General features: G+C 37.2%; 1 protein-coding gene across 2 annotated transcripts; it reads left to right on the forward strand.

Moving 5' to 3' along the window:
• Positions 1 to 9,049: 9,049 nt before the first annotated feature.
• Positions 9,050 to 12,361, forward strand: LOC105793087 (ubiquitin-conjugating enzyme E2-17 kDa). 2 transcript variants are annotated; one of them, XM_052634334.1, is made up of 8 exons: positions 9,050 to 9,335; positions 9,471 to 9,598; positions 9,875 to 9,985; positions 10,512 to 10,628; positions 10,872 to 10,944; positions 11,292 to 11,419; positions 11,583 to 11,687; positions 11,893 to 12,361. In XM_052634334.1, the coding sequence occupies exons 1-8, from the start codon at positions 9,290 to 9,292 to the stop codon at positions 12,034 to 12,036; spliced, it is 852 nt and encodes a 283-aa protein (XP_052490294.1). In that variant the 5' UTR covers positions 9,050 to 9,289; the 3' UTR covers positions 12,037 to 12,361. The 2 variants fall into 2 exon arrangements, with proteins under 2 accessions (XP_052490294.1, XP_012477473.1); XM_012622019.2 differs by having other exon boundaries at positions 9,050 to 9,283.
• Positions 12,362 to 12,901: the final 540 nt, after the last annotated feature.

Consider the following 12,901-nt stretch of genomic DNA (forward strand, 5'->3'; position numbering starts at 1 on the left):
GCAGTCTGTTCAAGATTAACACCATATCGCCAAAAAAAACTCTACCAGGGCAACGCCCTCTTTTTGAGCTTATCGCGGTTTCACCTATTGAGGTCGAGATTTCTTTCTCTTTGAATTTTTGGATCCAATCCTAGTTGAAGAGGAATTTTCAAAATATCCATCATGGTCAAATGTACCAAAAGCAAATGGTATGAGTTCACCAAAACAAGGTTTGCTCCAGAGAATTCCACAAGGGGGACCTGACATCAAAAAAGATCATTCCCCTACAAAGGGGACTTCGGAAGAAAGTGGATGCCAAGCCAGAAGGACCTTGTGTGGAAGGCTTTATCAGGGAGAGTGTCGGTATTGACCAAGATGGATGGCAAGAACTTGCCCAATCTTGAGAATTTTGATTCAAGGAACAAATACTTCACTTGAAAAAAAAATTAATGAAAAAGAAAAGAAAGGAAAAATGAGTGAAAAAGGAGAGGCCAAGGTGAAAACCCGCAAAGGGCGCCTTGAGACCAAAGGGGCTTGAGTTGAAAACCCGAACAAGGGCGACTCAAATTTTGGATCAAATTAGGGCATGAGGCGATCAGAGCAGCTCAAATTTTGATCAAATCGGGGCATGTGATGATCTTACTGTACCTGATTCAACAGGAAAGGGTAGGTAGCATCTTGGGGTATCGACAAAGTTTTGTAGATCTCCTAAACACATGTCCAACTCAAAATGGTCTTTCAAAGAGTTGGTACAGAGAAGTTCAAGCTACGATATCTGGGGCATCTTGTCCTCATACTATTTTTTTTTCTTGGAATACTTCATTCTTTTTCAAGATACGTGTTCCCAATCAATTCCCATTTTATTCTTGCTATCCTTGATAGTTTATTCATTTTGAGCTATGCTCTCAAATCAATTCTATTTTATTTATCGTTATGATCTTTTGCAAGCATGTTGCATTGGAATAATGATTAATGGACTAATAAAACTTTCACGAATGAAGTTTTGCATATTACTCTAAAAGTTTCTAAATAATATAGGAACCTGAAACAAGACTATTATTTAGAACACACCAAGTTTAAAAGGAGAAATATCTAAGAAGGAAGAGTCTAAGTTAAAGACTATCCTTTCAGATCTTGTTGTCCAAACATTGATGGAACAAAATGACAAGACGCCGTGTTGGTGACAAAGCTTCAATGAACAAACAAGCAATGTTCACCGGGTGATAAGAAGAGGTTTCTTAGAAGAGAAAATTCTTCATTAATGCATAGGCATTTGGTATGACACATTGGGAATGGTGTAAAGCCAAAGAGTTTCACATTCTGTATCCTTGAATTGCGATGGGAGAAGATTGACAAAAGCTATATCTTTCTACCCTGGGGTTACAGTGGGAGATTGATGGTACAAATTTTATGTCCCAGTGGATTGAACTTCGACGTTCATAATGGGGGGCAATCAGATTAAGTGTTTCTTTGGGTATGCCAGCCGGTCAAGAAGGCATTGTAGCACGTCAGTGGTAAAGCCTTAATAAGCTTTTGCGTGATAATAACCTAAGCATTAAGAAATCACTTTCATGACATTCTGCATTCATCCAAATGTCATTCACACATGTCTAGTTAGGAGTATTTGATTCATTTTGATCATGCCATCCTAATCATTAGGCATAATTAAGTCCACTATACAGGTCATGTTCCCTAGAGAACAGATCAGTAAAAATCGAAACAAACCTTATCTCTCTCGTTTGTAGTAGAGCTGGTTGAAGATAATAGATCTTGCCTTCCTATATTGACAGCGAAGCAGATTGAAAACAAACCTTGCCTCTCTCGTTTGTAGCAGGGCTGGTTGAAGATAACAGATCTTGCCTTCCTGCATTGACGGCGAAGCAAATCGAAGACAAACCTTGCCTCTCTCGTTTGTAGCAGAGCTGGTTGAAGATAATAGATCTTGCCTTCCTGCATTGACAGCGAAGCAGATTGAAGACAAACCTTGCCTCTCTCGTTTGTAGCAGAGCTGGTTGACGATAACAGATCTTGCCTTCCTGCATTGACGGCGAAGCGGATCGAAGACAAACCTTGCCTCTCTCGTTTGTAGCAGAGCTGGTTGAAGATTGCAAATCTTGCCTTCCTGTATTTGGCAGCGAAGCAGATCGAAGATGGCAGATTTTACCTCACTGATTACAGAGGAGTACATTGAAGCCGATAACTCTATCTCCCTGTATTTGGCAGTGGAATAGATTGAAGATTGCAGATCTTGCCTTCCTGTATTTCGCAGCGAAGCAGATCGAAGATGACAGATTTTACCTCCCTGTGACTACAGTGGAGTACATTAAAGCCAATAACTCTATCTCCCTGGTTGGCAGTGGAATAGATTGAAGATTGCAGATCTTGCCTTCCTGTATTTGGCGGCAAAGCAGGTCGAAGATGGTAGATTTTACCTCCCTGACTATAGTGGAGTACATTGAAGCCAATAACTCTATCTCCCTGATTGGCAGTGGAATAGATTGAAGATTGCAGATCTTGCCTTCCTGTATTTGGCAGCGAAGCAGATCGAAGATGGCAGATTTTACCTCCTTGACTACAGTGGAGTACATTGAAGCCGATAATTCTATCTCCCTGTATTTGGCAGTGGAATAGATTGAAGATTGCAGATCTTGCCTTTCTGTATTTGGCAGCGAAGCAGATCGAAGATGGTAGATTTTACCTCCCTGACTACAGAGGAGTACATTGAAGCCGATAACTCTATCTCCCTGTATTTGGCAGTGGAATAGATTGAAGATTGCAGATCTTGCCTTCTGTATTTGGCAACAAGCGGATCGAAGATGGCGATTTACCTCCCTGACTATAGAGGAGTACATTGAAGCCGATAACTCTATCTCCCTGTATTTGGCAGTGGAATAGATTGAAGATTGCAGATCTTGCCTTCCTGTATTTGGCAGCGAAGCAGATCGAAGATGGCAGATTTTACCTCCCTGACTACAGAGGAGTACATTAAAGCCGAGAACTCTATCTCCCTGTATTTGGCAGTGGAATAGATTGAAGATAACAGATCTTGCCCTCCTGCATCGTCAGCGAGGCAGATCAGAGATGGCAGATTTTACCTCCCTGACTACAGTGGAGTACATTGAAGTCGATAATTCTATCTTCCTGTACTTGGCAGTGGAATAGATTGAAGATTGCAGATCTTGCCTTCCTGTATTTGGCAGCGAAGCAGATCAAAGATGGCAGATTTTACCTCCCTGACTACAGTGGAGTACATTGAAGCCGATAATTCTATCTCCCTGTATTTGGCAGTGGAATAGATTGAAGATTGCAGATCTTGCCTTCTTGTATTTGGTAGCGAAGCAGATCGAAGATGGCAGATTTTACCTCCCTGACTACAGTGGAGTACATTGAAACCGATAACTCTATCTCCCTGTATTTGGCAGTGGAATAGATTGAAGATTGCAGATCTTGCCTTCCTGTATTTGGCAGCGAAGCAGATCGAAGATGGCAGATTTTACCTCCCTGACTACAGAGGAGTACATTGAAGCCGATAACTCTATCTCCCTGTATTTGGCAGTGGAATAGATTGAAGATAACAGATCTTGCCTTCCTGTATTTGGCAGCGAAGCAGATCGAAGATGGCAGATTTTACCTCCCTGACTACAGTGGAGTACATTGAAGCCGATAACTCTATCTCCCTGTATTTGGCAGTGGAATAGATTGAAGATAATAGATCTTGCCCTCCTGCATCGTCAGTGAGGCAGATCAGAGATGGCAGATTTTACCTCCCTGACTACAGTGGAGTACATTGAAGCCGATAATTCTATCTCCCTGTATTTGGCAGTGGAATAGATTGAAGATTGCAGATCTTGCCTTCCTCAGATTTGGCAAGAAAGTAGATCAAAGATGGCGATTTTACCTCCTTGACTACAAGAGAGTACATTGAAGCCGATAATTCTATCTCCTCAGATTTGGCGGTGGAATAGATTGAAGATTGCGATCTTGCCTTCAGATTTGGCGAATAGAGTGGAATAGATTGAAAGATCTTGCCTTCTGTATTTGGCGTGAAGCGATCGAAGATGGCGATTTACCTCCACGACTACGATGGAGTACATTGAAGCCGATAACTCTATCTCCTGTATTTGGCGGTGGAATAGATTGAAGATAATAGATCTTGCCCTCTGCATCGTCGGTGAGGCGGATCGAAGATGGCAGATTTTACCTCCCTGACTACAGTGGAGTACATTGAAGCCGATAATTCTATCTCCCTGTATTTGGCAGTGGAATAGATTGAAGATTGCAGATCTTGCCTTCCTGTATTTGGCAGCAAAGTAGATCAAAGATGGCAGATTTTACCTCCTTGACTACAGTAGAGTACATTGAAGCCGATAATTCTATCTCCCTGTATTTGGCAGTGGAATAGATTGAAGATTGCAGATCTTGCCTTCCTGTATTTGGCAGCGAAGCAGATCGAAGATGGCAGATTTTACCTCCCTGACTACAGTGGAGTACATTGAAGCCGATAACTCTATCTCCTTGTATTTGGCAGTGGAATAGATTGAAGATTGCAGATCTTGTCTTCCTGTATTTGGCAGCGAAACAGATCGAAGATGGCAGATTTTACCTCCCTGACTACAGAGGAGTACATTGAAGCCGATAACTCTATCTCCCTGTATTTGGCAGTGGAATAGATTGAAGATTGCAGATTTTGCCTTCCTGTATTTGGCAAAAGCGATCGAAGATGGCGATTTTACCTCCCGACTACAAGTGGAGTACATTGAGCCGATAACTCTATCTCCTCAGATTTGGCAAGAGAATAGAGTAAAGAAAACCAGATCTTATCTCCCTAAGCAGTAGTGGAGCAGATCACATCAAGTCTTATCTCCCTAAGCAGTAGTGGAGCAGACGAAAGAAACCAGATCTTATCTCCCTAAGCAATAGTGGAGCAGGTCGAAAATGGCGGATTTTACCTCCCCGATTACGTTGGAGTACATTAAAACCAGTAGTTCTATCTCTCTGGGCAACAGTGGAATAGGGTGAAGATTACAGATCTTATCTCCCTAAGTAATAGTGGAGCAGGTCGAAGATGGCAGATTTTACCTCACTGATTACAGTGGAGTACATTGAAGCTGATAGTTCTATCTCTCTGGGCAACAGTGGAATAGATCAAAGATTACAGATCTTATCTCCCTAAGCAATAGTGGAGCAGGTCGAAGATGGCGGATTTTACCTCCCCGATTACGGTGGAGTACATTAAAGCCAGTAGTTCTATCTCCCTGGGCAACAGTGGAATAGAGTGAAGATTACAGATCTTATCTCCCTAAGCAATAGTGGAGCAGGTCGAAGATGGTGGATTTTACCTCCCTGATTACGGTGGAGTACATTGAAGCTGGTAGTTCTATCTCCCTGGGCAACAGTGGAATAGAGTGAAGAGCACAAATCTTATCTCCCTAATCAGTAGTGGAGCAGATCACATCCAGTCTTATCTCCCTAAGTAGTAGTGGAGCAGACTAAAAACACAAATCTCATCCCCATGGAGTCGTAGCAGAGTAGATTGAAGTCATATCTCTCTAAAGATGCCGTAAAGAGGATCGAAGTAATAAGACGCAGTGGATCGGAGCAGTACCCAAAGAAGCCAAGCCTCGGCGAGACTAGACAAATTTGGTCCTTCTTAGTCTTTGCTCTGTTCTCGTTACACGAAAACAAGCAAAGAGGGGCAGCTGTAGAAGCCCAAATTTGCTGGCCTAGTAAAAATAATAACCCAATCACAAATGGGCCCAAAAATTAAAAACCTAGCCCAAACAACATTAGCATTTTCAGCAGAAATGAGTAAAAGAAACCCTAGGAGCCGCATGCCTCGGGTGGCCTCCTCGTCTGCACCCCCACCACCGGGCACCTTCAACAAGACGCTCGACATCTTGCCATTGTTGGCCCTCCACGCGTGTCGACCACTGCGCAGAGAGAAATGAAGGCAAAGAAATAAAGAGCAATCAATAACAATAAAAAAACAGTTTGTAATGGCCTATAAAAAACAACAAGAGCCATTTTTAGTTCTTCTTCGATTTTCTTTGTAAAAAAAAAATGCCTAACAGAGATTAGAAATAAAAAAGAAAAAAGGTTGTTGCTTTCTCCTTTTTTGTTTTTTCGATTCATTCATTTATTTTATTACATTTATTTTTTTTCTTTTTTACAAATCTGTTCTAAAAAAAACTTTTAGTAAAAGAAAATAAAAAAGGGGAAGAGGGGACTTACCGGGAAAGCGCCGTAATCGTGCCCGCGAAGGGTTCTCCCTCGTCACGGCCGCCAGATCCAAAGGGCGCCGAGGTTATTCTCTCTTTTTTCTTTTTCGGGATTGAGGGCTTAGCCTTCGGGGGTGTTCCAAAGCCGAGGTTAGAGGTCTCTTCTCCATCGCCGGCCATCGGTCTCTGTGGCCGCGATGGTGGCGCGCCGGAGGCCACTGAACCCAAGGGTGGGACGTTTGGAAGAAGAGGGGAAAGGTTTTGAAACTAAAAAAGAAAAAAGAAACAGAGGCTAGAATGAAAACTCTGCTTAAATGCACTAAGTAAAACGGCGTCGTTTGAAGGAGAGTGACCACGATTCTTGCCCTAATGGGTAATTCGTCTTTGGTCCCTCCGATTTTGCGGCGCCATTTAATGCACCTTTTATTTCTTTTAATTTCGACCATAGAATTTCGCCCTTTTCCAATTCGGTCCGCAGAAAGCAATGTGTATATGGGACGGGGAGTATTGCACAATCGGTCCCCCATGTCCTCAGCGTATTTTATTTCAACCCCCTAGTCACCTGTTTTATTTATTTACAGTTTGTCCCCCGGATTTTGGTTTGATTTTAATTTCATCCTTTAGTTCATTTAATTAATTTTTTTTTAAAGAAAAGGGGAGTTCCTCTATTATTTATTTTAAGTTATATATATGTATATATATATGTATATATATATTATTTACCTAATATCTTTCTTATTATTTGTATTATTTGATTTAAGTCATTATATATGCACATACATATTCTTTTATAATTTATATACACGTACGTACTTATGTATATTTCTTATTATATCATATAATTTATATGCATGTACATATTCTTTATTTATTTTAAATACACATTTTTATATTTCATATTTTCTACATGCATATATATACTTATATATTTACATATTTTAATTCATATACCTATACATGTATATACATACTTACATATATTTTATATTTAACAATCTCACAATATGTATACGTCGTAGATTTTTCATATTTTCATAATTTTGTGTACATTCATGTATATCGTTTTACATCTATTCGTTATTTATTTATTTATTTATTTATTTACACTTTCATTATTATTTAGAAAGAAGGATTCGATTTTATTTGCCTATGTATTTGTCATTTTGTATGTTATTGATTGGTCCCTTTTATTATCTTATTTTCGTTGCTATTACTCGTGTTGCTTTTATGCCACCGTATTCATTATTGTTTTGCTATGCATATTAACACCGTACATCAAAAAGAAATTTTTTCTAATAAGGCAATATTTTGCATTTTGGAAATTTGAGAAATTGTACCCTAACTTACTGGGTCTCGATTTTCTCATTAAACCCAAATAACAAAATATCCTTTTAAATTTCAAACATATAAAATTTCGAAAATAAAGGCGATATTCCGTATTTAGAAATTTCGAGAAATCGTGCCCTAACTTACTGGGCTTCGATTTTTCTCGTGATTCTAAATAACCGAATATCCTTTTAAAATTCAAATAAATGAGGTTTAAACAAAAAATATATGCAAGCTTACTCTCGAAAATACGAGGTGTCGTGTCCTAACTTACTGAATGTGACATCTTGTTACTTCGAGATAAGAAGGCATTTTTCCATTTTGATTTATCCAAGTAATTTTTTTTAAATAATGCAATATAAAGAAGGATTGTATTTTTAAATTCTTTTCGAGTTTTAAATTTTCGACACCAAGACATTAAGTAATCAACTAGGTACCAATTTTGGGCGTATCGAGGGTGCTAACCCTTCCTCGTGCGTAACCGACTCCCAAACCCGTTTTTCTGAATTTAGCAGACCAAAATCGTTGTTTTAATAAAAATTAAATCGTTTATTAAAAACAACCACTTTTCGAGGTGACCCGATCACACCTCATCAAAAAAAGGATTGGTGGCGACTCCTGTTTTCATTCTTTTTTCAAAATCAAAGTCGACCCCGTTTTCATCAAAAAAATAGTGTCAACAATAATAATAGGCATTAATAGCAATAATAAAAAGGACTTCTTTTTCACGAGGTAACAAATTAAATTTCAACCTTAATTCATAGATAATGTTAGATTGAAAAGTGACCAATTACCACTCAGTAAAAGAAAGGGGCTCTAAAGTTTAAATCATGGTGGTTGGTGAGACCATTATATAATATATATTATATAAATATTTAAATTAACAAGTTAATATGTGAAATGAAAAAAAAAAGGTACATGGTTGAGCATTCAAACTTGCAAAGGGGCTAAATAGAAACTTGAAGGGGGGCAAATTTTTCAAAAGTCAAAAGGTTAAATGATAAATATACATTTTTATAATTGGGGGGTGGGGTTTGGGCCCTTGTCACTCGTTAGCTTTGCCATTGCGTCAAGGTCCACTTGAAATGTACACCCAAGTAACAAGTCGAGATTTCTCAAATTTTAGTAATTTTACTTTCAACATTTAGAGCTTACGAATATTTCATTTTATCATCGTTTTAAAAACTTTATAATTTTATAAATAGGGGAAAAAGTAATACTCGAGAAAGGGTGAGTAAAATTATTTTATTTTATCAACAAACTCTTAATCAATCTAATGACAAGAATATATTATTATAGGCAAGAGAACTTAAGTTAACCATCAAACATTCCATTTATTTTTCTTAATTACAATATATATAAATATTATGGTCCTGTGGGGTCCACCAAAAGAGACATTTAGAACTTAAGAAAGCCAATCTGGGCTTAAAAAAAAAAGAGTGTTAGGAAGTCAACACTTGGGTTCTGGAACCTCACTATAAAAACAAATATCGGTGAGTGTGGTTAGTTACTTGTGCAATGTTCAGTGCAGCACCTTGATTGAAGCTAAAGGTAAAGGTGATCAATCTAGCTTGGGATTTTTGGTGTGATGGCTTCAACGCGGAACTTTAAGAATCGGATCTTGGAGGAGCTCGAGGATATCCAAAATGATCCTCCTGAATTTTTCAGCTTAGGCTCCATTTCTTCTCTCCTCTTCACCTATTTCCTTTTGTCATTGGAATTAATAATGCTATAGATGTAAATGAAGTTGATAGCAAAAGGTTAGCATGTTTCGCAAAAAGAGAATATTTCCGGGTATTAGCTTGGGTGGATGTAAGAATTCATCATTGCACCATTATTTCTGTTAAATATGTGATAAAATTGTTTAGGACTGCAACGTGATATATTTTCTGATTGCACTACCATCTAACACTTGTTTTACCTTTTTATTATTGATGGCATGATAAGCTCCTAAGAATGAAGACAAGTCTATTTGGCAAGCAACTATGCCGGGTCCTCTGAGCAGTCCATATGAAGGTGGGACGTTTGAACTCAGCATTCATCTCCCTCCGGACTATCCATTAAAACCACCCAAGGTGCTTCATAACGTCGATGTTAATATATACTGAGGATAGAATAGCATCAAATTTATTTTCAAAGAGAAATTTATTGTAACCAGAGAACTATGGGCCGTCAATGCTGAGCTAGACTGTGCTAAATCTTGAAGTTACATAGTAAATAATAGGACAACGTTATTTCATGATTTTCCAACCTTATAACATATTAATGACCCCCCAACTTGTAGTTTTGTTCACCTAACCTCTCTTTTTCTTCTTTTATCTTCTCTTTCGATTCTTTTTCCTTCCATTTAGGTTGCTTTCAGGACCAAGATCTATCACCCTAATATTGACAGCGATGGTGGTAGCATTGGCATTGATATTTTGAAGGATAAAAACTGGCTCCCCGGCCGCACCATAAAAGAGGTTATAATTTGCTCAAACCTCCTAACTGCATCCAAGTAAATGAATATTTCAGTTTGAAAATTACATTTCCCTGTTATGCTATTTCTCAACCATTCTTTGTCAAAAACTAGATTATGAGATGCCAATGGGTGAAAGAAAATAAATTATATAAAATCAGCCCCAACCCACACCTAAAAGTAATTGAATCTCTAATCATTTTCAGATTAACTTAAAAGTTGTAGTTTGAGTTATTTCATTTTTTTTTTAAAATATAAAATTATTGGAAGGCATTAATGCTTTTATAATAAAATTTATTGTTTCTTTTAATTGAATTGGTATTTAATTAATCAGAGCTATTCTATTAAAATGAATTTTACATCAAGCCATTGGTCAAATAGGTTGCATAATGGATCATTAGTGTCATTTTGAATCTAGTCACTGTCACCCCGGTTAAACTTTATCTTTGCTTGGTTAACTGGTATTTAGTTATATTTATTATATTTGTTAGATGCGGAGAAGTATAGTTGTATATGTTTTGATTTTATAGGTGCTGCTGGCAATCTACTTAATCTTAGGGGATCCACAACTCGATAACCCATTGGAGGAGAACACTTCCAACATGGTCAAGACAGTTGCTCGGAAATGGACGCAGATGTATGCTATGGTAAGCTAAAATGTCATATTTACAAAAATGAAATTTATATTATAATTGTGTGGGTCAAGCAGGATAAAGACAACCCAATTTTGACTTTTAAAAAAAAATTTAAAACTCAAAACTGAAATAAAATAAAAAAAATTACAAATTTAAACACATTTTCAGTGCTTCCTTGGATGTAGCTAAAGACGATCTAGCTAGGATTTTCTTCTCTTTTATTTAAATAAAAAAATTGTTTGTTTTGGGTTTTAGGGTCCTGCTTATAAAAGAATCTCGGAGGAGCTTAAGAGTCTCGAGAAATCTAATCCAAGCTATGCCAACGCAGGTTTGATTTTTACACTCTCGTTGTTTATTTGTTGTGGTTTTTCCTCAAAAATCCTTTTTCATTTGTTTTTATATGAAACTCCTTTTTCGGGGGTCTTATTGATTGCCACACATATCCATTTGTTGTTAAGTTGGTAGGTAATCATTCCAATTATGGTTTTGCATGTAAGAACTCATCATCGCACCATTATTTCTATTAAATGTGGTGAGATTCTTTAGGAGTGTAACATGTTATATTTTGTCAAGGCAAATGGGAAAAAGGGTTGGTTGGTATGTGTACGATCAGTTGTAGATTGAGTATTCCATCTAACATTTGTTTTACCTCATTTTTATTAATGATGGAATAAGGTCTTGTTGATGGAGACATGTTTCATTGGCAAGCAGCTATCTTGGATCTTCGAGGGACTCCATATAATGGTGGAATGTTTCAAGTTGACATTCATTTCTCTCGCCAATATCCAAATGAACCACCCAAGGTGCAAATAGTAGGGTGAAGTTAATTCATGATTTTTTAACCTTATAGCATGCTTGTTTAGCTGCTAATTAATGACCACCAACTTTACCTTTTAGTTTTGCTCACCTAACCTCTTCTTTGCTTTTTTTATATTCTCTTTTGATTTTTTTTCCTCTTCCATTTAGGTTGTGTTCAGGACAAAGATCTTTCATCCTAATATTGATGAGAATGGTAGCATTGGCCTTGATATTTTGAAGGATCGGTGGAGCAAAGACCTCAGCATTTCCCAGGTTATTTGCTCATAGTCCTAACTGCCTTAAAGAAAAATGCATACTTTAATTTGAACATATGTTATTATTTAGGTCATCTATCAACCATGTACCCTTTAAAATGAAATAAACAGCAAGCCCTTTTAAGTATTGCATCAACTATTGCTTTGCTGGGTTTACTAGTATTAGAGGTGGAGATGTTTTCTTATATTTGTTTGGATTCTAGGTTTTGCACTCAATTAGGTCACTCTTAAAGAATCCAAATCCCGATGCCCCATTGGTGCCATGGATTGCCCACATGTGCAAGACCAATTGTAGCGAGTACGATACAACTGCACGGAGCTGGACCTTGAAGTATGCTAAGGGTTAATGTGCTGCTATGCATGCAATAGGAGCGCTTCATTCTATCTTGCTTTTATCTTTAAATTATTGTATTAATAAACGAAACAATGTTGTCATCTGAATGGACAATGAAATTAGTCTGTGTAAGCTGTGACATGTATCACGGCCAAATCGCTTTGGATTTAGGTTAATTTTGGGTTTATGTCTTTTGAGTTTAGAGCTCAAGTTTTTCATGCCAATTTGTTATAAGTTTAATTTATTTTGTGTTCAAGTCATTTGAGTTACTTGTTTGGTTTATTTTGGGTTTGAGTTGTTTTGGACTCAAATCTTCTTGGATTCTACTCAATTTCAGGTTTGAGGGTCAATTTGACTTGAATTCGTTATTGTTTTTTATGATAGATAAAATTTTGTTAGGTGTTGGTAACTTGGATTGGGTTTTTATGTTTGGTAAATTTCACTATTCTCAATAAAACTGTCCACTTGCGTGACAGTCACTAATTTAATTATAACTTGTGCTACGAAACTCAAAATTTTTATCCGTAAATTTTTCATGAAACTAGACTTACATATCTTTTTACCATAAAATTTTTATAATTTTTGGCTTAGCCAATAAGTACAGTTTATTCATTAAATCTCCCCTATTTCACTGCTTGACAATTCTGACCTCTCTTCACTAAAAATTAATTATCTCATTGTACAGAACTCGGATAATGTTCTCGTTTTTTTATTTTTAAAGTAGACTCACTAAGGAATCTAGAAATATAAATTATAACTCATAATTATTTCTGTACAATTTTTAATGATTTTCTAAAGTCAGAACAGGGGACTTCAAAAACTATTCTAACCCTGTCTCACTAAAATTCAAATATCTCATCATAATATAAAATCCCTTT

The sequence above is a fragment of the Gossypium raimondii genome, chromosome 8, assembly GCF_025698545.1.
Source record: "Gossypium raimondii isolate GPD5lz chromosome 8, ASM2569854v1, whole genome shotgun sequence".
NCBI classification, from domain to species: domain Eukaryota; kingdom Viridiplantae; phylum Streptophyta; class Magnoliopsida; order Malvales; family Malvaceae; genus Gossypium; species Gossypium raimondii.

What these genes read in the sequence shown, in the direction of transcription:
- LOC105793087 (XM_052634334.1), top strand. Translation starts at nt 9,290, where the DNA reads ATGTTTCGCAAAAAGAGAATATTTCCGGGTATTAGCTTGGGTGGAT. An exon ending in GGGTATTAGCTTGGGTGGAT is followed by an intron (nt 9,336 to 9,470) that starts GTAAGAATTCAT and finishes TGGCATGATAAG; the next exon opens with CTCCTAAGAATGAAGACAAG. An exon ending in ATCCATTAAAACCACCCAAG is followed by an intron (nt 9,599 to 9,874) that starts GTGCTTCATAAC and finishes CCTTCCATTTAG; the next exon opens with GTTGCTTTCAGGACCAAGAT.